The 25051-nt window shown below is 40.5% G+C and overlaps 1 protein-coding gene across 10 annotated transcripts in view; it reads right to left on the bottom strand.

Moving 5' to 3' along the window:
• Window positions 1-25051, bottom strand: part of septin11 (septin 11) — a 75310-nt gene that overhangs the window by 20720 nt on the left and 29539 nt on the right. For all 10 annotated transcript variants that reach the window (XR_004412661.1, XR_004412659.1, XR_004412671.1 and 7 more), the window contains exons 2-6: window positions 20317-20437; window positions 9705-9900; window positions 8570-8756; window positions 1939-2100; window positions 1320-1416 (exon numbers count right to left, since the gene is read on the bottom strand). Coding sequence is in view for 7 of the 10 variants with exons in the window: in XM_033024844.1 (XP_032880735.1) it covers window positions 1320-1416; window positions 1939-2100; window positions 8570-8756; window positions 9705-9900; window positions 20317-20437 (763 nt within the window). In the remaining 3 variants the exon portion in view is untranslated. The remainder of the gene's footprint in view (window positions 1-1319; window positions 1417-1938; window positions 2101-8569; window positions 8757-9704; window positions 9901-20316; window positions 20438-25051) is intronic.

Here is a 25051-nt window from a genome sequence, read left to right as displayed (position 1 = left end):
GTCCCCTTACGCCTGCGGAAAGGTGCAGGCAAGTAATGGTATTGTGTTCTTTGTCCACATTGCAGCCACAATGTGCTGGAGGTGGAGTGGATGTTATGTGTGATCAGTAGGGTGCCAATCAAAACACGACTTTGACCTGGACGGTGTAGAACCACACAAGTGAAGAATAATCCATCATATTTCTCCCCCGCTTGTGGCCTGTACATGATTGAAAGACTTGGGGGAGGGGGGGGGGGGGGGGGGGGGGGGGGAGAATCAGCCTCTGACCTGCTTTTGTGGACCTGGTATTTGTGCAGCTGTTCCATGCATGGGTGAATAGGGTACTACTTTTCAAATGCTATCTCACAAAGCAAACAAAAAAATGTGCAGTTAGGCACTTGGCTGAAATATACCAGATTTTTTCCCACTTGGGTTTTGCAAAAATGTTTTAATTCCTCGTGTTTCACTGCTGTATTTTGAAGCTGCCCAAGGGTTAACCTGGAGGATACCAACTTTGAAGCCTGCTACAACCACAGACAGTTTCAGACACATTTTAAGGCTAGTTCATCAAGCTCAATGAAGGTGAAGGTTGTTTAATTATGAACTTTGCGGGACTACTAGATAAAAAATGATCTGCCGTTAAATAATCACTGAAACTTTGTTTCACTAGCTGCTTGTTATATGTTCCAGTTCAGAAGAGGAAGGCAGTTTGTCCCAGTACTCTGGGCATTATTTAATGTTATAGACTATCATTTGACAATATAGTGGAAAATATGTCTGAAAAACTGGTTCAAAACTCTCTCCTAAACAAAATTTAAAAATTTGACACTATCACCAACTTGAACTCTGTATAATTTGCAGGTAAAGATGTAAGCAATAGTTTTTGGGCTCTTGAACAGAAGGTCTGAGTTCTTGCTCCAACAACGTCCCTGGAACATGACATATAAAAGTGGGGAACCCAACCCAGTAGATATTCACATGTGTAATCACGTGCTTCCTCTCCTTACATTTACACTATTTCTATGTGCATTCAGGGGAATGAGGAAAACAGTGGTCCAACTGATACAAGTCTCATGATGCTCCACCAAACCCATTCCACTGGATCTGGAACTTGTATATTTCTAACAGAAAAAAAGGTGGTAATTCTTTTTAAACAGATCAAATGCAACTTCTAAAGTATTCACCTGATTACCAATAAAAGGATGTTAAAGATGATAGCAAGAGTTCACTTTGATGCAAGTCCTACAAAGAAAATTACTCAATTTTGCAATGATCCCTCCTCTTGTTAATGAATTGAAAACAAAGGCAAATGAAAAATGCATCTTCCTCATCAGACGTACCCTGAACAATTCCCCAAGGATATTGTCGAGCTTTCGCCATTTTATTTCCAATCTTAATTTCTTCAGTGCTGCCAACAACAGCAAATGGAAGATGACCCTGCAGAGAACAAAAATAGAAGTGAGGTTTTCCCAAATCCTCTTACAAGAGAACGAATGACAGAAACACACTCCACTGCCATTGCCCTTGGTGGATATACTTTCTTTGAAATTGGGTTGTTTTCAAGCAAAATAAATGGTTTGGGAAAAATATAATCCAGAAAAATACCACAATGCCCGATTCTGATGTGTAAAATTTATAAATGAATCCTTAGAGATACTTAACAATTACAAAATTATTTAGAGAACAGACAAAGAAATGTTCGTCTCAACCAGACAACCACACCCAAATTATTGAAAATATATATGCCCTCAGGTTTTGGTAATGAAGAGATATCACTAGGATGTCTCATTACAGACTATATTAAAACTGACAGGTCAAACAGGCAAAGACAGAAGTTGCAGCAGAGTAAAATATAGCTAACAATTTCTTCAGATCATATTAGGTGCAAAAATTATGGCTCATATAAAGTCAAAAACTCTTAAATGCTGGAAGCATTCTATTAAAGTAATTACAACCTACATTCATTGTTGAATTGATTTCCGCAACAGTTTCATCATCCGTTGGGAACTGGTAAATCTGCACGCCATTACTGACTAATTCACTCATGATTTTGATCTTGAATTTATGTAGTTCGCTCTTTGAGATTGTGTCGGCTTTGGCAATTATAGGGACTATATTCACCTGCAAAAATAAAGAAATCTATTAGTTCTTACAACTACATTACACCCTTTTCCATGTTTTAAATGCAACTTAAGTTGCTGCAAAGTTAAAGAACCAGATTAAAAATACACCAATTTCTGATGTACGATTCAGGTGCTCTCACTCATGCACGTTAATAGCACATTACTATATAATCTATCCATGGAAAAAGCAGCCGTATGTAAAGGACCTCTTCCGCCATTGCATGGCTTTCTTTCTCAACAGTTTCTTTATTAGCTGTGAACATATACTCAAAAAAAAAGTTTATTCTTGAACCTAACTCACTTCTGATGAAGGCACCCGCCGATGAAAAGCAGGTAGTTCCTAAAAAAGAGACAAAAGACTACAGATGCTGGAATCTGGAGCAAATAACAAAGAGCTGAAGGAACTCCAACAGGTCAGACAACACCTGTGTGGGGAAATAGACAATGTTTCCGGTCAGGATTATTCTTCTGATGTTCCTCAAATGTCTTTCTGATCACTGTAAATCTTATTTTGAAATTGGCTATTGCTACACTTAACAAGGATGAGGAATGAAGTTTATCAGTAAAGAACTGAATACCAGCTAAATTCACAAGGTCCAAGAACACCAACATGAGCCAAAATTGGTGTATGTGCTATTTCCTTCTGTTTCCCCCATTCTTGACAAAAGCATGATATGAACGCCAGATGTGGCTTTATAAAACAACCTTTCCAATGTACTTCCAAACCCACACAAGCTTTTCTCAGAAATGTATGGCTCTACAGACAGAATATCGGGGCAGGCAGCAAGAGTTCTGGCACTGGTTGAAATCCACTGTAAATGGATCCATACAGTGGTAAATGGCTCGACTGTAATCATGTAATGTCTTTCTACTGACTGGATCGCACGCAACAAAAGCTTTTCATTGTACCCTGGTGCACGTGACAATGTACGATACTGACTGACTGGTTTGAGATTTCCCAAACAGTGGAGCAATCCAGATAAATCGTTTCCATTCTAAATAATGTGTAGATTCAGAGTGAAACAAGACCCAAAACTGACAGACATATGCACAATTCAAACAATACAAGTTTGCAAAAATTATTCACAAGCAAAACAAAAAAAATGTTGCTGCTTCCTGTCAAGCACTTAAAGGGAATCTTTTATAGCCAGCAACCTATTCAATAATCCATGCAAGGAAATAGAAGGAGCTACAATGCAGCATTCACAAGAGTTACAACAGGAAGTGAGTTATTCCGTTACATTAAGCGTGTTCCTAATTTGAATCTACAGTTCCAGAAAATAAGCTCCCATAGGAGAGAGCCATTTGGATCAATTTACTTACACGAGGATGGTGCAAACATTACTTTTTGAATATTTTAGAATCAGAGTCATACTGCACACAAGATAGATACAAAAAGCTGGAGTAACAGCAGGACAGGCAGCATCTCTGGAGACGAAGAATGGGTGACGTTTCGGGTTGAGACCCTTCTTCAGACTGATGAGGGAAATGAGAGATATAGGCGATGATGTAGAGGGATAAAGAACAATGAATGAAAGATATGCAAAAAAGTAACGAAAATAAAGGAAACAGGCCATTGTTAGCTGTTTGTTAGGTGAAAACGAGAAGCTAGTGCGACTTGGATGGGGGAGGGATAGAGAGAGAGGGAATGCCAGGGCTACCTGAAGTTAGAGAAACCAATATGTTATACCAATGGGGTTGTAAGCTGCCCAAGCGAAATACGAGATGCTGTTCAGCCTCATTCTGACAATGGAGGAGACCTAGGCCAGAAAGGTCTGTGCGGAAAAGGGAAGGAGAATTAAAGTATTTAGCAACCGGGAGATCACATAGGTTCAGGCGGGCTGAGCAAAGGTGTTCCGCGAAACGAGAACGTTTGGTCTCACCGATGTATAAAAGTCCACATCTTGAATGATGGATACAGTAGATGAGGTTGGAGGAGGTAAAAGTGAACCTCTGCCTAATCTGAAAGGACTGTCTTGGTCTCTGGACAGAGTTGAGGGAGGAGATATCGGAACAGGTGTTGCATCTTCTATGGTTGCAGGGGAAGATACCTGGGGAGGGGGTGGTTTGGGTGGGAAAGGATGAGTTAACCAGGGAGTTCCAGAGAGAACGGTCTCTGCGGGAGACGGAAAGGGGTGGAGATGGGAAAATGTGGCTAGTGGTGGGATCCCGTTGGAGGTGGCGGAAATATTGGAGGATTATGCGTTGCATGCGACAGCTGATGGGAAGAAAGGTAAGGACTAGGGGGACTCGGTCTCTGTTGCGGCTAGGGGGAGGGGGAGCATGGGCGGAGCTGTGGGGTACCGAGAAGATACGAGTGAGGGTCTCATCTATGATGGAAGAGGGAAACCCCCGTTCCCTAAAGAATGAGGACATCTCGGATGTTCTAGTATGGAACACTTCATCTTGGGCGCAGATGTGGTGTAGACGGAGGAATTGGGAGTAGGAGATGGAGTCTTTGTAGGAAGCAGGCTGGGAAGAAGTGTAGTCGAGATAGTTGTGGGAGTCAGTGGGTTTATAATAGACGTCAATCAATAGTCTATTTCCTGCGATGGAGACTGCGAGATCAAGAAAGGGGAGGGAGGTGTCGGAGATGGTCCAAGTAAATTTGAGTTCTGGATGGAAATTGGTGGTGAAGTTCATGACGTCCATGAGTTCTGCATGGGTGCAGGAGGTAGCACCGATGCAGTCATCAATGTAACGGAGATATAGAGTTCGGGGATAAGGCCAGTGTACGCCTGGAACAGGGATTGATCAACGTACCCTACAAAGAGGCAGGCATAGCTGGGGCCCATGCAGGTGCCATAGCTACACATTGGATGGAGGAAGTGGGAGGAGTCGAAGGAGAAAACTTGGACCAAACGTAGACTAGGCGATCGTTTCGCGGAACACCTTCACTCAGTTCGCCTGAACCTACCTAGCGCCTGGTTGCTAAACACTTTAATTCTCCTTCCCATTCCCACATAGATCTTTCTGTCCTAGGTCTCCTCCATTGTCACAGTGAGGCTAAACGCAAATTGGAGGAACAGCATCTCATATTTCGCTTGGGAAGCTTACAGCTCAGTGGTATGAATATTAATTTCTCTAACTTCAGGTAGCCCTGGCATTCCCTCTCTCTCTATCCCTCCCCCACCCAAGTCGCACTAGCTTCTCGTTTTCACCCTGCAAACAGTTTACAATGGCGTTCCCTTTATCATCGTTACTTTTTATCATATATTTCATTCATTGCTCTTTATCTCTCTACATCATCACCAATATCTCTCTTTTCCCTAATCCCTAACCAATCTGAAGAAGGGTCTCGACTCGAAACGTCACGCATTCTTTCTCTCCAGAAATGCTGCCTGTCCCACTGAGTTACTCCAGCTTTTTGTATCTATTTTCGGTTTAAACCAGCATCTGCAGTTCCTTGCTACTCATACTGCATACAAACAGGTTGTTCAGCCCACTTGTCCAAGATGACCATCATCGCCCATTTATACTATCCCTCCACTAATCTCATTTTATTCTCCCCACATTTTCCCTAACTCCCCCCCGATTCTACCACTCACGTGATTCTAGGGATAATTTATAGTGAACACAGAACATATTGCCGTAGGCCACAGGAACAGACTTTGCCAAAGCTGAACACGATGCCAAATGAAACAAATCATTTCTGCCTGCATGTGATCCATATTCCTCCATTCCCTGCATATTGAAAAACCTCTTAAACACACATTCTTCAATGGGCCACTGAACCTTAATATGAATCCTGTGAAACCTGTAAAATTCTTCAACAGCTTTGCATTTATATGGCATCTTCAGCACAGCAAAACCTTCAACATGCTTCATAGGAGGACCAACAAAAGTTGACACCTAGCCACAAAGGTAGATACTGGGGGTTGCATGATCTGACCTGCTGTATCTACTGACACTTGGTGCCAAATGTCAGCTGTTCCCTCAGGGAGCTTGATGTTTTGCCAGGTATAATAATAATAATAGATGGGATTTATATAGCGCCTTTCTAATACTCAAGGCGCTTTACATCGCATTATTCATTCACTCCTCAGTCACACTCGGTGGTGGTAAGCTACTTCTGTAGCCACAGCTGCCCTGGGGCAGACTGACGGAAGCGTGGCTGCCAATCTGCGCCTACGGCCCCTCCGACCACCACCAATCACTCACACACATTCACACACAGGCAAAGGTGCGTGAAGTGTCTTGCCCAAGGACACAACGACAGTATGCACTCCAAGCGGGATTCGAACCGGCTACCTTCCGGTTGCCAGCCGAACACTTAGCCCATTGTGCCATCTGTCTACCCCTCATTTTGTTACCGAGCCCAACATGGCAGCGGAATCTAGCTTGTGTCTGTGCAGTCCCCCTTTCCAGTGGTCCAGGCCAGGCCAGCAATGAAGAAGCATGATGCATCACCCAAGGATCACAATGTGGTGAAGACCTAAAGACTTGTTTTTTCCCCTGCTTCTGAACACTCTAATTTACATTATGTACAGGTATTAATGATTAGCTCCGTATCACAGATTCTACCTTTGAGTCTGACAATAAGGAACACATCTGAATGGTACTTTGTTCTCCAATCCTGCCTCAAGAACAGTGCAGGAGTAAACCTTGGCTTCTTTCAACACCCCTGGCACAAAGCCCAAGTAAAACTCTTCACAGCTGTGCCAACTCAGTTTCCAGATTCCTGACTATTTTATTTCTTGCTGGATTGCACAAGTGTACCTTGAGACACACCACTGCTTTCATATGTTTCTAGTCAGTTAGAGAATTGTAAAGATAAGGTTTCACAGGGATATAGTTACGAGTATGCAACAACACTATTGAAATGTAGTTCTACTAATGCCTAAAAATCTGCAGCAAATAAGAATGACATTGTTTTAGTTCATATCTGGTGAATGTGCCAAATAAACACACTTGATCCCTGGACTATGGTTTGGCAGAGCTTGTAGCACTGTTAGGATGTGGTTGTAGATCCATTATTAATGGGTGTGGCTCGACTGAGGCATATCATTTGGTGTATACTCCACTGAAATTTAACACTCGAGGCAGGTTCCTGATCGCGTTTGTAAGAAAGAATGTTCCAAACTAACCCATGGCAAATTCTGCTTGAAGTGCACTTTGTACACCTCAAACCTTTATTCACAGTCCTACCCATAATGTTTTACTTTTACTTGCTAAGGCCATATAATGTAATGAATGGGAATTAGAATTTTATTTCAGTAGTGCGTCTGTCATTCACTTGGGAGTAAACGTTTCAAGCTGAAGTCCGTGGGAGGTTGGCAAAGACGATCGAGGGCCAAAGAGATGGCACTTGATTGACTGCAAGATTGACTGGCATTTCAGGACATCTGGTTATTAGCACGGTTTCCAAAAAGTAGATGAGAAATAGATGTTTTAAGGAACATCCCAAAGCATTATTTCGGGAGGGAATGACACAACTCGGGTCTAGTCAGCAGAATGACTTGTATTGGGGCGCATAGGTATTTGAAAAGCTGTAGGGTTACAGATGTAGTGAGGACCATGGAAAGCCTTTGCAATGTGGATATAACCAGAGTAGGGACCAATATTACTCATTGAGTTAGGCAGAAATCTCAGTGAGCTTGTGGGTGAAAGATTGGTGATAAACTGTACGAGGTAAACCAATCTAGGAAGATAACGAAGGTTGGGATGATGGCACAGGAGTAAATGAGTTGGTGAAAACCTAAAATGTATTTTATCAATATTTGTACAATTTTTTTTAAGGATCTTAACACTAAAATGATCTAAACGGCCATTTTTTTGATTCGATTATATAATTTGTCTTCTTTTAATTTAGAGATACAGCGTGGAAACGAGCCCTTCGGCCACCAAGTCTGAAGAAGGGTTTCGGCCCGAAATGTTGCTATATTTCCTTCGCTCCATAGATGCTGCTGCACCCGCTGAGTTTCTCCTGCATTTTTGTGTACCTTCGATTTTCCAGCATCTGCAGTTCCTTCTTAAACCTACAAACCTGTACGTCTTTGGAATTTACCCGAACACCCGAAGAAAACCCACGCAGTCACAGGGAGAATGTACAAACTCTGTACAGACAGCACCCGTAGTCAGGATCGAACACTAGTCTGTGGCGCTGTAAGGCTGCAACTCTACCGCTGCGCCGCTGTGCCACCCATTAAACTGATATTTAATGATAAACACCTGAAGCAGTGGACATAGTTTTACTTTGAATTATTTTTATTGAAGGGCTAGGTCATGTGAATGAATTAAAAGGAAGTAGACTAAAAGGTTATAACAGCATAATAGGAGTCAAGCATTTAAAGTACAAATGTTTAAGATATAAACAATATATTTTTTAGTCAGGAATAAACCAGGAATCAAGATCATGTCAGCATAGCCAATACATGAAGGGCAATTTCAACAATTCTTGGTACTTTCAAAAACTGCCACATTTTATCTGGAGATTTGACAATCTTGAATAAAAAGAAAACAATTACCTTGCTGTCTAATTTTTTCATGGTAACAAGATCAAGAGATTTTAGTGAGTGTCCTGTGGGCGCAATGAAGTATAGGCAGGTGTGAATTCTGGAGTCATTATAGTTGTAGAACGAACGCTTGATTTTCAATTCTTCCTGAAGGTATACTTCAAACTGTGCATCAATGTATTCAACAATAGGCTTGTAGCTGTGTGTAAAAAAAAAAGTATATTAGAGATATAGGAAAATATTTTAAATATGTAATTACCTGAAAAACATACCAAGCTGAACTGTCACCTAAAAAAAAGACACAGAGTCTCTTGCTCAAAGTAGAGGAATCGAGAACCAGAAGATATAGGTAGGTGTAAGATGAGGGGGGAAAGATTTAATAGGAACCTGAGGGATAACTTTTTCACACGAAGGGTGGTGGGTGAATGAAACAAGCTGCTGGAGGAGGTAATTGAGGCAGGTACCATCGCAACGTTTAAGAAACATTTAGACAGGTTTAGAGGGATATGGGCCAAATGCAGGCAGGTGGGACTGGTGTAGATGGGACATGTTGGTCGGTGTGGGCAAGTTGGGGTGAAGGTGCTGTTTCCACACTGTAAGATTCCATGACTCTATTACAGTGATACCTGTTAATACCACAATAAGGGGTGGGTGGGGGGAGGGGATGAAGAACAAGCCTGAATGGATTGCACCATAACTCCACAAATTAGGGATGCTAAATTCCCTAGTAAAACACATCAAGCTGTTAGAGTGCGATGTTGGAATTGCCTTAACCCTAGTTCCTTCCTTTTCTCCCAACAATGATGTAATATTACAACAACTTTCCAATATGTCACTGTCGTTAACATCACAGCTTTAACGTGGGGTTTTGATAAAGAGACTGGGATTTAATCAGGCTCATTAATTCTACATACGACCATTTCACCTGCTAACATCTCAATTCCACTGCTAACATCCGAAAAGCAAGCAGCAGCACTAGAGCTGACAATACTGGGGATCACTACTTTGCTGTTGATCCTTATTATGTGCATTCACTGCAGAATAGACACATGGATTAAGTACAGGAGAGGTGTTACCATCAGTACAACCAGGCTGTACATCCGAGGTTTCATTTTCAAGTACAATGATTCATGTGCAAAATTCTTACCTGTCTTCCTTGTTTATCTGATCCCCAAAGCCCACTGTATCTACAATGGTCAGCTTTAGCCGTACATTGCTCTCCTGCAATTCGTAACTGCGAGACTTTAACCGGACACCAGGCTCGTTGTGCGATGCTTGTGCATTTTCAAATTTAGTATTGAACAATGTGTCCATTAACGTTGATTTACCAATACCAGTTTCACCTAAAAGATGTAAAGACATAAAACACTCTAAGCATGCAATATTTTTTAGTTAATCCCTCCATTTATTGGACCTATTATTGGTGAAATAGCAAGACATGGAATACTTTCAACAAAATATTAATATGTGAAAATGGATGCCTCCATTCCCTTGAAAACAGATGATAATAATACATTGAAACAGATGCCATATTAGTTTCATTAGTTCCAAACATTCCAATATTTATTCTTTTGCTTGACAGTACATCATGGTATAACACATGGCGTATATTTTTTTAATGTGTATTAGCTGTATTTCCAATTTGTTTCCAAGTGCACGTGAACCATCCGGCAACTTCTGCATATGTTTTACTCCTCTTTTCAAGGATTTAAAACCAAATATATCGTGGCCAATGAACAATTGGAATACTCGTGCGATTTACTGAATTTCTAAATCGGAAAACGCCATTAGGCTGCAATACAAATACTTACTGCATTTTATTAATTCACTCAAGTTATTTTTTGTGTTTTCAGCAAATTCTCCCCCATATTTACTACAGAATTCTGAATAATGATAACCTCTGAGTGCGAGGGGAAATATAGCATGAAACGGATGTGTACACATTAAAGACAAAAACATACAATACATAATTAAACAGGAATTATAGTTTCCCAACTATGTCTTCATCTTTATACTGACAATTTAATCTCTTTAATCTTCTTCAGTCTAAATGGCATGCACTGTTCTTCTCTTGCTTGGTACCCTGTATAAATTCATCTGTACTTTTATGCACTTCTTTGGAATAAAGACAGACAATTAACCTAATTTTGACTTGGTTCAGCAAGCAGTTGGCCCACAACGATGAGGTGAGTGAATTCTTCCTGTGCCACAAACATTAATCATTTTGAGAGCAGACTCTCCAAACCTTTTGACAGGAAGAAGTTTCCTCATAATTGCTTTCACGTGAAATTGTTTTATTGTCCTGACATTTCTTCACTGCCATTTTCAAAACGTAACCTTTTTCCTTAGCAATAAAATTGTTTAATACATTTAAAGAGATAGCATTCATTCATAAAAATGATGCCCAACAATTTTATTAACGTCACATTTCCCAAAACTCCCTTTGCACGGAATAGTAAGCACATTAATACACAAAATAATTTTGTTGTTTGCTTAAAGTGGTTTGACGTCTCAAAATAAGAATATAACTAATTGAAACCCCAAGCATCTCTCTCTTTAATCCAAATGACATTTTAAAGTTCTCTCAATCATGCCAAGAATTTATTTGCAGCCTATTATGAGATAAATCATAAATATGTTAAGACAAATACAAAATGCTGAGGGAAGGACTAGTCAATCACTGGTCCTTGAATCTATGTGCTACCAGACCGTCACCCCTCCACAAATAGAGGCTTCTTTCCTCCCACAAAAGAAACAAGTGAAGACATTCACAGTCCCTACGTCAGCACATCACTGACAATGTGTCTACTGTATTCACACAGAGCTTGTGACCAGATGCGACACAAGCAATTTAAAAAAAAACTATTTGTTTCCATATCACAGAACCATGCTGCATTCATATCTATCTTTTATAATTTTTGCAAGGCAATTCCTACATTTACTTTATGAATCAAGAGATCTGTATTCTATGCGAATTCCAATACTAAAGTGACCACAAAGAATTAATGATCATGTAGTAAACAGGATTGCAAAATCGGATAAAGGCAAGATGAATTTTGTTTCCAGTGAAATACACTATAAACCATGTCAGTACTTGCTAAATAAAACACAATTAATTAACCCTCCAGAAATCTTATAAAAATGTTTTATAGAGACGCTGGAAATATGAAAATTCTGATGAAAAATGTTTCACTTGAAAAGTTAACTCTCATTTCTAAATATGAAAGCAGAGAAATTAAATTTAATTATTTGCAAGATTAAAGGCCTCCTCTATATGAATTATTAAGGCACTCAATTTTTTTTCTCTTCAGAATATTTTACGGCAGTTAAAATGCAGTTAAAATCATGCAATTAAGGGAGATGTCAATTCTTGACAACAAAAAACTGGAGAGATGAAATTTAGAAAGCTAGAGAAAACGATCAAATCTATTGGGCAGGGTAGCAAAATAATAACTAGAACCCACTTGGAAAGTATATAACACACAAAAATAAGTGTACCCATGCAATTAAAGTCAGAGCAAGGAAAAAATGTGTAAAAGAAAATTGAACACAGTTTCTATGAACGCGCACAGCATTTGTAAAAATGTCAGTGAATTAATGGCACAAATAGAAATGAATGGGTATGGTCTAAAAGCCGTTGCAGAGAAATAGATGCAGAGTACCCAAGGTTAGGACATACACCACATACAACCTTTGGCTGATAAGCAAAATGGAAAACAAGGTGGGTGGCTGATATTAACAAACAAGTTAAATATGGTAGAGGGATGGTTGTTAGTTCCAATAATCAAGAGAGCTAGTATGGGTGGAACCAAGCAGCAGCAAGGGCCAGAACATGGCTTCTCAAGCAGTAGTGGTAGTGCGGGGCATAATATTTAACAAGAAATTATAAGTGTATGCAACAGGGTAATAATCAAAGGGTAATTTAATCTATATATAAAGTGAGCAAACCCAATTAGCAGTTAAAAATATGAAGGTTAAATTCAAGCTCATGCTTAAAAGCCAACCCTAATGCATCAACATGTTGAGTAATTCATGAAGGAAACTGCGCACAAAGGTCATTCATAATTCTGGTGCCCAAGAAGATGAAGGTGACATGCCTCAATGACTATTGATCAGTGACACGGACGTCTGTAGTGAAGAAGTGCTTTAAGAGGTTGGTTGTGACGCATATCAACTGAACTGGACCCACTACAATTCATCTATTGCCACAACAGATCATCAGGATTGCAATCTTGCTGGCTCTTCACTCTGCACAGGACCACAAGACAATAACCAAACCTAACCAAAGTCCTATAGAGCTGTATCATGACTTCCTGACTTTACACACAATGGCCTGACCTATAGAAGAGTAGGAGTAAACGGGTCCTTTTCACAATGGCGGGCAGTGACTAGTGGGGTACCGCAAGGCTCAGTGCTGGGACCCCAGCTATTTACAATATATATTAATGATCTGGATGAGGGAATTGAAGGCAATATCTCCAAGTTTGCGGATGACACTAAGCTGGGGGGCAGTGTTAGCTGTGAGGAGGATGCTAGGAGACTGCAAGGTGACTTGGATAGGCTGGGTGAGTGGGCAAATGTTTGGCAGATGCAGTATAATGTGGATAAATGTGAGGTTATCCATTTTGGTGGCAAAAACAAGAAAGCAGACTTTTATCTAAATGGCGGCCGATTAGGAAAAGGGGAGATGCAGTGAGACCTGGGCGTCATGGTACACCAGTCATTGAAAGTAGGCATGCAGGTGCAGCAGGCAGTGAAGAAAGCGAATGGTATGTTAGCTTTCATAGCAAAATGATTTGAGTATAGGAGCAGGGAGGTTCGACTGCAGTTGTACAGGGTCTTGGTGAGACCACACCTGGAGTATTGCGTACAGTTTTGGTCTCCAAATCTGAGGAAGGACATTATTGCCATAGAGGGAGTGCAGAGAAGGTTCACCAGACTGATTCCTGGGATGTCAGGAGTGTCTTATGAAGAAAGACTGGATAGACTTGGTTTATACTCTCTAGAATTTAGGAGATAGAGAGGGGATCTTATAGAAACTTACAAAATTCTTAAGGGGTTGGACAGGCTAGATGCAGGAAGATTGTTCCCGATGTTGGGGAAGTCCAGGACAAGGGGTCACAGCTTAAGGATAAGGGGGAAATCCTTTAAAACAGAGATGAGAAAAACTTTTTTCACACAGAGAGTGGTGAATCTCTGGAACTCTCTGCCACAGAGGGTAGTTGAGGCCAGTTCATTGGGAGTTAGATGTGGCCCTTGTGGCTAAGGGGATCAGAGGGTATGGAGAGAAGGCAGGTACGGGATACTGAGTTGGATGATCAGCCATGATATTGAATGGCGGTGCATGCTCGAAGGGCCGAATGGCCTACTCCTGCACCTAATTTCTATGTTTCTATAAAAGCAAATGCTTTTACCACATGCCTTCTTTACCACCCTAACTAATTGTATTGCTACTTTCAGGGAGCTATGGAGTTGGATGCCAAGATCCCACAGTACATCAATGTTGTTGAAGGTCTTGCCATTAATCATATACTTTGCCCTTACATTCAACCTCCCAAAGTGCAACACCTCACATCTGCTCGGAATAATCTCCAGTTGCCATTTCTCCGCTCGTTTCTGTAGCTGATCTATATCGTGGTGTATATTTTGGCAGTTTTCCTCGCTATCTGGCACTCCAGTGATTTTAGTGTTGTCTACAAACTTACTAGCCAACCCTTCTGCAATTATATCCAAGCCATTTGTATACATCACAAACAACAGAGGTCAGAGCAAAGATCAATGCAGAACTCTACTGGTCATGGACCTCCAGCCAGAATGAATGAATGAATGAATGAATGAATGAATGAATAATTGAATAATATTATTGGCCAAGTATTCACATACAAGGAATTTGCCTTAGTGCTCCAACCGCAAGTGACAACATGACATACAGTGACAGTTAGGAATGGCACATAAAACATTAATAATAAAACATTAGTGATTAAACATGTGAATTAAATAAAAGACAGAGCAAAAGCAGGCTACAGATTTTCGGTTATTGAGTAGAGCTCCTACTCGTGGTAAAAAGCTGTTTTTATGTCTGGCTGCGGCAGCTTTGACAATCCGGAGTTGCCTTCCAGAAGGAAGTCATTCAAAGAGTTTGTGGCCAGGGTGAGAGGGGTCAGAGATGATCTTGCCCGCTTGCTTCCTGGCCCTTGCAGTGTACAGTTCATCAATGGAAGGAAGGTTGCAGCCAATAACTTTCTCAGCTGATCGAACGATTCGCAGCCTCCAGGTGTCGTGCTTGGTGGCTGAGCCAAACCAGGCGATGATGGAGAAGGTGAGGACAGACTCTACGATGGCCGTGTAGAATTGGACGGCGAGTTGGGTGAGAGGAGTGGGAGCTCTCCTAAAGTCTACAATCAATTCCACTGTGTAAGAGCATTGAGCTCCAGGTTGTTGCGATGGCACCTGGACGCCAGCTGTGTCACTTCCTGTCTGTAACACCATTCCACCACAATCCTGTCTTCTATGAGTAAGTCAGTTCTGAAACCAAACGATCAAGTCACCATGGATCCCATGTATTTTAATCTTCTAGATCAGCTCACCATGAGGGACTTTTATCAAATACTTGTCTAAAATCCATGTAGACAACATCCACTGCTCTATCCTCATTGATCACCTTCTTCACTTAAAAAAAAACCCCTCAAAATGGTTTGCAATAAGGTGCCAAAAACATTGAAACAAAATGCTATGGGGGGGGGGGGGGGGGCATGGATTGGGGATTAGTTACTGGATAGAAAACATAGTAGAAATAAACAGGCAATTTGTGGGGTGACGGTATGTGGCAGGGTTGAGGTGTGGCATGAGTCACATATGAAGTCACATGAAACTGCACCTAAAAAGGTATACAGGTCCGATCTCTCCATATAATGGAGAACAAATTTTGGAAAGAGGTAACAAAGGCTCATCAGATTAATTATTGGATGATGGGTTTATTAAACGAGCTGAGGTTATACAGTTTAAAATCTCAAATATTGAGGAAACAGTGGTGATCTCACTAAAATACAAAATCATTACTGACTTGAAAAGGGCAAATGGTAGAGTATTTCCACTGGCTTGATGTCTATAATCAAGACTCGGTCACTAAATAAGGGGTTCAGGCAGAGATGTGAAGGTATTTCTTCACCACAAATGTTGTAAAATCCTTGATTGTCTAATCCAAAGGGCACTGGAGGTTCAGTCACCAAGTAGGTTCAAGACAAAGAGCAATAAGACATTTAGATATTCAAAGAATCAAGGGTTATCAGATTAATGTGGAAAAGTGGCACCAAGGTAAAAGATGAGCTTAAATCTGATTGCATAGTACGGCAAAAAGCCAAATAAATGCCTAATCATGCCATTCTAAAAAATGTGAAGAAATATGTGTTTAAATTAAAATACCTCATAAGAAATGCAAGACATAAGGCCCTGTCCCACTTTCCCGAGTTACTCACAAACTCTCCCGAGTTTTCCCCTTGATTCGAACTCGGAAAATTACGGTAATAGCCGTTCGTAGGTACTCGGGGCTACGGCTGGCATTACGAGCCGCTACGAAACATCTACGGGCTCCTACGAGCTTGCTACCGACATTACCCGACATTCCCCGAGTTCGAATCAAGGGGAAAACTCGGGAGAGTTTGTGAGTAACTCGGGAAAGTGGGACAGGGCCTTAACATTGTGCTATAAAAGGCTGAAGATGCTCGTATCCCCAATATAAAGTCTTCAAACCAATGACTATTGAAAAATACATTTTGTGTTCATTAAAAAATGGGTTTCCAAAAACCAATGCCATAAGGTTCTTGAACCAAAAAGTTCCATCAACTGATCATATCTGAAGTACAAAATTTGGAAAGTACATGTTTTATGTCATATGTTCTGCTGTTTAACATCGACACCACTCGAGGATTGTTTAAATCCTGGCTGAATTTTCCATCCTGTATAAACAACATTCAACTACAACAGAGAGCAGTCAGGCCATCCCCAAGCATTGATTTATGAATACAACACATCACAGATGGATGGACCAACTAATGCATTTGGAGAGAGAGGATTATTCTGAAATAGAGGGGAAAATCAACCTTGCTTGCCCTTGAGTATGTATCAGCTATTAAGCAGGTCTAGCGGATGCTACAGGAGTAGGTTTCTGAGGCCACTGGTATCTTTTTATTTTAATTCCCTTTTAAACAATAAAGTAGTTTCCTGATCAATTTCTTCAATTGCTGGTTTAGATTAAAATTTATCTTAATACAAGAGCACTGTAGATTCAAGTTGAACGATTTGCACACCATATTTAAAACTGCTTCACAAACAGCACAGCAAATCATGTGGCTGGCTTCAGGCTATTTTTCCATTCACTGCTGGGACCACGATGAAAGTCAATGCAGTGGGAAGATATTTTATCGTGGAGCCTTTGTGATCTTCAACTTGCACTGCACCACCAATGAACAGAAACAAATCTTAAAGGCCCTACATTTAAAATATTTTAAAACTTTTTTTTCTTCTAGAGACATAGCATTAATACTTTAATTGTATTCTATCTGCATTTGTCGGTTTGATGAACTCAATAAGTAAAATCAATATGTGGTACTCAATGCCAAAATATAATGCACCCTTTTTAACTATAATTATGCTTCAGTTGGGACGGCTCAAATTCTGTGCAGGACAATGAAAATGTTTTAAGCATGGAGTAGTTTAGCACTTTTCATGTTCTCAGGATTTTGAACAACAGTTTGAAGCTGAGCTGTATTTGAAAAATCAACAATATTTTCACAAAAGGAAACAATAGCTCTATGTATATGGAAAGGTCCTAAAACGTAAAAAATAATGCCATCAAATCACTTTTTACCATAGATGGGTGATGAATGTTCTCTTGGATGCCAGGAATAAACCATACTTTTCTCATTAAAAAAACACCAAGATTCTCAATATTAATTTAACAGGATGGATGTGATCCAAAGTTCAATCTAAAGACAACAGTGACCTGTTCCTTATAAGTTTAACGTATCAGATAAACTATCCAATTAATTTCTGACAGGACCCAAACTCCATATCCTTAATGAATATTGAACGCATGCACCAAAAAATGCTTTGTGATCTGTATGTACCAAAAGGAACTATAATGACAAAGGGAATTCCACACTTGCATGGAACACTACTAACCAAGTGGGTTTGTGGTTACAAAAACAAACATGTTAACAAAATGAGAGTTTATAAATAAGTTTCAATACAGTGGCAGACACTTTGACAAGTTGGACTGAGCAATTACACATTCATGTCACACATTGCTACAGTTTTCAGACTCATTTAACAGAAGGTTAAGTGTAACAGTAGCTTAAGACGTCTTTGGAACATACTGTTTCTCCACTTTTAGTGCCTGGGCTATATTTGGGACCACTCCACAAGTTCTTTCATTTCCTTCCAAACAAAGGGATTTGTTAAATACTACTCAAATTGAGAAATACCCAAGTCAAAAAACCTTGTAATCAGTCTGCCAGATAGCTCACCATGCAACAAAATGCGTGCAATAGGAGAAAAAAAAATTCTAAATTGGGTGGGGCATGACCAATTTTAGTTCGTCAGGAAGTGGAACACGATGGCACGGGCGGCACGGTGGCGCAGCGGTAGAGTTGCTGCCTACAGTGCTTGCAACGCCAGAGACCCGGGTTCGATTCCGACTACGGGTGCTGTCTGTATGGAGTTCCTCCCGTGGGTTTTCCCTGAGATCTTCGGTTTCCTCCCACACTCCAAAGACGTACAGGTTTGTAGGTTAATTGGCTTGCTATAAGTGTAAATTGTCCCTAGTGTGTGTAGGATAGTGTTAATGTGCTTGGTTCGCTGGTCGGTGCAGACTCGGTGCGCTGAAGGGCCTGTTTCCGCGCTGTATCTCTAAACTAGACAAGTAAACTATGCAAAACAGAGAACCTCAAGGTGAAAATCAGACTTTTAAGAGCATTTCAGGTTTGCTTAAGTACATAAAATGTTGCAGCATTGAGCCAACAGTCCGTTTGTCCTTTCCTTCTTTGTGTTTTAATTGTATGTGTTAAATGGATGTATTTAGTGTTCTTTAGTTTGTTCTATGTGGGGTGTGTATCGTATCTCCGTCCGCATTGCGGCCTAACATCGAGGAGTTGGCGGCCTTTGCTGGAGACCGATTTTGTGAGCTCTACCGCGGGAGCCTGCGGACTTACCATCACGGAGCCCGCGGTCTCTGGTCAGAGACCAACTTCGGGAACACCAAGCCGCGGGAGATTCGATCACCCCGATGTGGGAGTTTCGATCACCCCAATGTGGGAGTTTTGATTGACCCGACGCGAGGGCTTCGACCGCCCCCGACGGATGGTACGACTGCCCCGACCGTGGGAGAAAAAAAAGAGGAAGATGATTGGACTTTATTTTGCCTTTCATCACATAGAGGAATGTGTGGAATCCGGTGTGGTGGTTGTATATGTTAACTTTTATGTAGTTGTGTGTTTTGTTGCTTTTTTGCCCCCATAAGGCTGTATGGTAATTCGCATATCACTGTACCTTAATTATCACTGTACCTTGAGAATCAAATTAGGGTTTATTTTAAACAATCCCCTTTGGTTTTCCCATCTTTTAATCTCATGGTTCATTATCAGAAACATAACATGAACATTTCATACACATGACCTGCACAGCTTAGTTACACTGTTAAATTGCCTTTAATAGCATCCACGTCTTTCTGTGGAAACTATTACTCCAGTACAGCTGTAAAATAGTGCTACATCTTCAATAAAACTAACCTTTGGACTGTCAGTTGCAAGATATAATTTATCGAAGAACGATGTATGACTTGAGTAACTGGAGTGGATAAGTGTTTGGCCCTATTTGACAAAACAAATTATCCTCTTTAAGACACAAGAGACTGCAGACGCAGGAATCTGGAGCTAGAAATAAACTACTGGAGGAACTCAATAGGTCAAGCAACATCTGTGGAGGCAGCGACAGTCGATGTTTTGACTCCTGACCATGCATTAGGATTGTGACACTGTTATTCTCATACATATTAATGAAACTCATTGGATTTCCTTCAATTTCAATTGCCAGTATTTTTCATGGCCCATGTTGGCTTTCCAAATTTACTTTTTAATTGTCTTGTGTACCATATGCTCTTCTTGACCTTCTCCTGTACTTCATTTCCCTCCTTTTGTCTCATTTTACACTTTAATGCACTTTGGTGTACAGGCCTCTAGATTTGGCAGCACTTCTCCCTCAAGGCCTTTCTATTGTTCATATCTTCAAGTGGCCATTTCTAGTTCATTTGCAGACCATTTAGTTGTCCATGTTTCACTTCCCAGCAAAGTAAAATTGGTCTTACCTCAATTTATAACTTTTTGCTCCTATTGCACATATTATTTCCCTTACCCATGCCACATTTAACTGAATTATGATATCAGTTACAATAATCATCCTCCAATCTGCTAAAAGTTCTTTATGATTCACTGTTACTTGCATTAAGGTATTCCATTTCCAGTTCTGCTTCCTTCCTCCTAAATACCTGTTCAGCTTCTCTCCTTCAAGCCATCTTAAACCAAACTCTCACTGCTCTAACAAACCTTCCCTTAATATATTGGTTTATTCAAGTGCAACCCATCAGCACTGTTCACTCCTCAACCAACACTACAAGAATTGCATGTTTAACCCCGTGATATTTGCATAACATGAAAAACTCATAAAATCAAAGTTCTCTCCTCTTACTATTTCAAAATATTACTCACCTACACAAAGAATATTGAAACAAAACCCATGAGTTGTGGACTTGTTGACCAACTGATCTGGAAGGCTATCAAATCCCACATGACCAGAAAGATTCACGTTTCGTAGGTCTTCACACTGAGACTGCAAAAGGAATAAAAGGACAATCAAAAAAAATAGGAACATTAAAAAACTAATGCTAGTAAATCACTTTCATGAGCTCTTACGACTCTTTACCACCCTAAAGACACCAACACTTCACTTTTACCTGGCCTATCTGCAACTGAGGGGTTTACCCAAGGGAAGCGTGATCTGATACTCCACAGATCAATGTGCACATCAAGCAAAAGGATGATTGACAAAATAATTTTCCTTTTAGAAAACAGATTCAAATTAAAATCAATAACTGCATGCAAATTCTACCTGTAAATGAATTGAAAATTATCATTTAAAAATCTCCAAGAGAGACAGAAAATGATTTCAAATCTCTTAAAGCACACTAGTTATATCTGCATGTGGTTGTACAAATGGCTCCCCCCACCCTCATCCAAACCCAAATGTGGGGAACATTCAGCTCCAGCATCTCCTGGGCCAATTTAATAAAATGGTCCTTCCGCTGCTGGACATTGAGGGACACCTTTCAAATAAGCGAAGGGAACGACACGACTGGTAATAGTGATTTCTTTAAAGATTGATGTGAATATTGCAGCGTATTACACTATTGAATGTAGGAAGAGAATGCAGGAAGATTCTTTGCATTTTTTATTTTGTATATATTTTTTATTCTGAATAAAGTTCATATTTAAATGTTCTTAAATCTGTATTTAACTCCATTGACCTGCTTTAATGATCACCACTTCATGCCAAATAACATTTTATCTTTCTCAATCTTGAAAGTGGTCTTTATTTTTACATACACAGACTTGAGCAATAGAATGCCAAATTTGAACCCCTCACCCACACAGGGAGTGGTAAGTGCCTGGAATGTGCTGCCAGGGGTGATAGTGGAAGCAGACATGACAGTGGCATTCAAGAGGCTTTTAGATAGGCAATGGAAATGCAGGTTTTGGAGGGATATGCAGGAAGAAGGGATTAGTTTAAAATGACATCATGTTCAGCACAAGCATCATGGGCCGAAAGAGGGATCATGACAGAAGCCTCCTCGTGGCGATCCCTGGAAGCGACGACGCGATGCACTCTGTGACGCGTCGGGCGACAATTCTGTCAACATGTTGGACGACGACAGAAGCCAACAGCGAGCTACATCGTCTGATACACGAGCGAACGATGGGCCGAAGGGACTGTTCCAGGGCTATAATGTTCTTATGATCTACGTCACAACACGTTTAAGATTCTAATGTTGACAGCACAGTTGACTGTCTTGGCAAAGCTCTAATGTAGGCACACACGCACTTGGATACAACACCGAAGAGCAGGTCAATGGGAGGCAAAGGGTTTGACAAGGGAGATAATCTGGAAGAAAGGTTGCATGCTGACTCCATCTTAATGTTTGCTGTGAAATAGTAAACACAAGGACACATATTATATTGCATATAACATAATTAATCATTAAGAAACCAAATCTAATCACAGCATTTCTAAACTAGTTCGACTGGTGAACTGTGCGACCTGCAATAATAAATACTGTGCTTTTCACCACCTCAATTTGTCCCAAGCAATTTATAAAAATACTTCAGGGAAGTGCAGTCATGGCTGTAATGTAGGAAGCATGGTGACTGATTTGCTACCTACTGAGCTACAACAGACACCCAATTGTGTAAAATAACACATTGTGCAGGAGTACCTCAGCGGATCAGGAAGCATCACCGGAGAACATAGATAGTTGAAGTTTTGCGTCGCTGGATGAGAGGTGTGGGGCGGGACAAAGTCTGGCTAGTGATAGGTGAATACAGGTGCTGGGTGGGGGTTATTGGCAGATGGGTGGACACAGGCCAGAGATGAAAAGGCAAAGTGTGAGCTATGGGGATGAGGATAGAAGAGGTGCAGATTGTGAAGACAGAAGGAGGAATATAGGTTGAAGGGGGCAATTATTTAACTTTTCCGCTTAAACATTTAAAATGTGACTCTCTTTGGAACAGAGGACAGCTGTGATGTGAATAATTGCATCCTCTTTGCCTTATGCAATCCAAATCTTTTTGGTTATTGTGCGTTGCAAAGCCAAATTCTCCTCTAGACAACATACTTATCCCACAACATTTAGTTTAGTTTAGTTATACATCGTGGAAACAGGCCCTTTGGCCCACACCGACCAGCGATCCCTGCACACTAACACTATCCTACATACACTAGGGACAATTTACATTTATAACAAAGCCAATTAATCTACAACCCTGTAGGTCTTTGGAGTGTGGGTGGAAACTGAAGATCTTGGAGAAAACCCACATTGCTGCAAAGGATGAGAAAGGTTGGAAATATGCTTGTTTCTCAGTGTCTGAAATGTAAAGGCTAACAGCGGTTTCTTTAATCACAGAATGTTTATACACAGAATGAAACAATTGGGACTTGGATGGAAATTGCAGAGACCCTACCACTTGTTTGCATGAAGACCTTTTGCAGTCAGCTGCAAGTTAAATATAAAGAAGCCTGGACTCAATAAGAACAGCAGGCAGGAAAATGTACTTCCTGACAGGCACTGTAGATCTAAGTTTTATATTCCACTTGCAGCTGTACAAAACCCTCTAGATAGAGAAAAATATATACTTCTTGAGTAGGCACCAATATCTTTTTATTACAACCATCTCCAACTCCTCTGGGGAAGGATGTGGGATGAGAGAGGCAGGAAAATGTTCTAAATTGAAGCATTATCCAGGGAACTGTGCAGCAAAAACAAAAAAAAGACTCATGCTGCCACATCATCTGCACAACCTCATCTGCTCCTGTCGATATTCAAATACGACTCATTCTTTCTAAAATCATAAATTATCTAACTTTCTGTTCAGCAATCTCTTTTGGAATGTCATTGAGGACACATAGAAATCAGAATGAGGAGCAATGATCAGTTAGTTTAAAATGCAAGGCCAAGACTGGGGCTGTTTGCAATCATTGAGTTCCTGCTGATAATGATTGTTCGAGCCTGGACACAGTAACAGTGGAGATATCAGAAGATGCTTATGACAGCATGATCCAAGAGACTCAATTCACAAGAGCTTCAAGTCTCAATCACCCTGCTCCTGATGGAAACCAAATTCTACTTGCAATTCACTAGTTGGATTTCTTTGGTCAAAAGGTCCAAAGTTCCAAATTGGATCTTAAAATGTGCAAATTAATTGCAGCTTAATACATGACAGTGGTGCAGTGGTAGAGTTGCTGCCTTACAGCACCGGAGACCCGGGATTGATCCTGACTACGTGCACTGATGTGTACGGAGTTTGTACGTTCTTCTCGTGACCTCGTGGGTTTTCTCCGAGATCTTCGGTTTCCTCCCACACTCCAAAGACATACAAGTATGTAAGTTAATTGGCTTGGAGTGTAATACACCTAATACGTGTAAATTGTTCCTAGTGTGTGTAGGATAGTGTTATTGTGATGGGATCGCTGGTCCGCGCTGACTCGGTGGACCAAAGGGTTTGTTTCCGCACTCTATCTTTAAAACTAAAACATGACCTCCAGGTCTCCACATTACTACATATTTCACTAACATTCAAAACGCCCTTGTAATAGACAGAGGAATAGGAGGAATGTGGCTATCCTACCAATTTGAGATAGGAAAACCAGAAGGGCAAGAGAGGATAAGATAACAAGATTCTATCCCCCCCACCAAAAAACCCAAAGCAAGTTCACTAAAGACATCTAATGCTTAAACAATTAACACCAGATAACCGTTTCAAATTACTACATGCCATCCATTAGCATTGTTTGGGCTACAACGAGGGAACATCAGCAAAAGTAAATGAAGAACAGATGTGCATTCCACAGCTGACATGCAGATTTCATTTAATGACTCCGATGTGACAAACAAGCCTGAAAGAATTTGTTCAGAGCCAGAATGAAACTGCAGAAGGGTCATGTATGTTGTACATTTTACTGCCAAATCCAATCTTCAGAGGCTTCCAAAAAAAAGGTTTAAGTGCTTTTACAGTACCTCTTGAAAAGCAGAATTTCATACATTTGGTGTGCAGCATGAGAAACACAAAAACTGATCACATTCAAGAGCATTGCAACGATCCTGACAGATTTACATTATTATGGAAATTCAGAACAAGAATGTTGCTGGAAATTCAGAACAAGAATGTTTTTGGAAATTCTAGATAGCGGTATTAATTTAACTAAAAGTGGCCACTTTTGTCCGCTGCAGAACTAAAATGTTATACAGCTTAGTGCGTCAACACACTTCAACGAATTGGATGAAATTAGTTTTCAGTCATTCTAAAAAGATAATTGTTGCTAAAATCCAAAACAAGTTTCTTTCCTTCCAGTCATGCTGCACATTTGTTTTCATGTGCAGGAGTTCCATTTAACTTCCATTATACTACAATTTCTACTGAAGCATGAAATCAGAGTTGAATTCTATTGACCTTAAAGCGAGTGACGTAATTAAACTATGAACGGATATTCTGAAATGTTAAAAATTCTTAAAACATCTATTCACTATATTCTGCTTTTTGGCAAGCTCTGTAAATAACAGAAGCGCCCTAGCATCCAATAATTCATTCTTCATCAGCACCTAATGCAGTGAAGTGTTATCAGGCTAGTCATAGATGGAAGATAGTGGAGTTTTATCAGTTCCATGTTGCTCCC

Source organism: Amblyraja radiata, chromosome 1 (assembly GCF_010909765.2).
Source record: "Amblyraja radiata isolate CabotCenter1 chromosome 1, sAmbRad1.1.pri, whole genome shotgun sequence".
NCBI classification, from domain to species: Eukaryota; Metazoa; Chordata; class Chondrichthyes; order Rajiformes; family Rajidae; genus Amblyraja; species Amblyraja radiata.
Note: the sequence above shows the minus strand (reverse complement) of the source record. Positions and strands in the feature narration are given on the sequence as shown.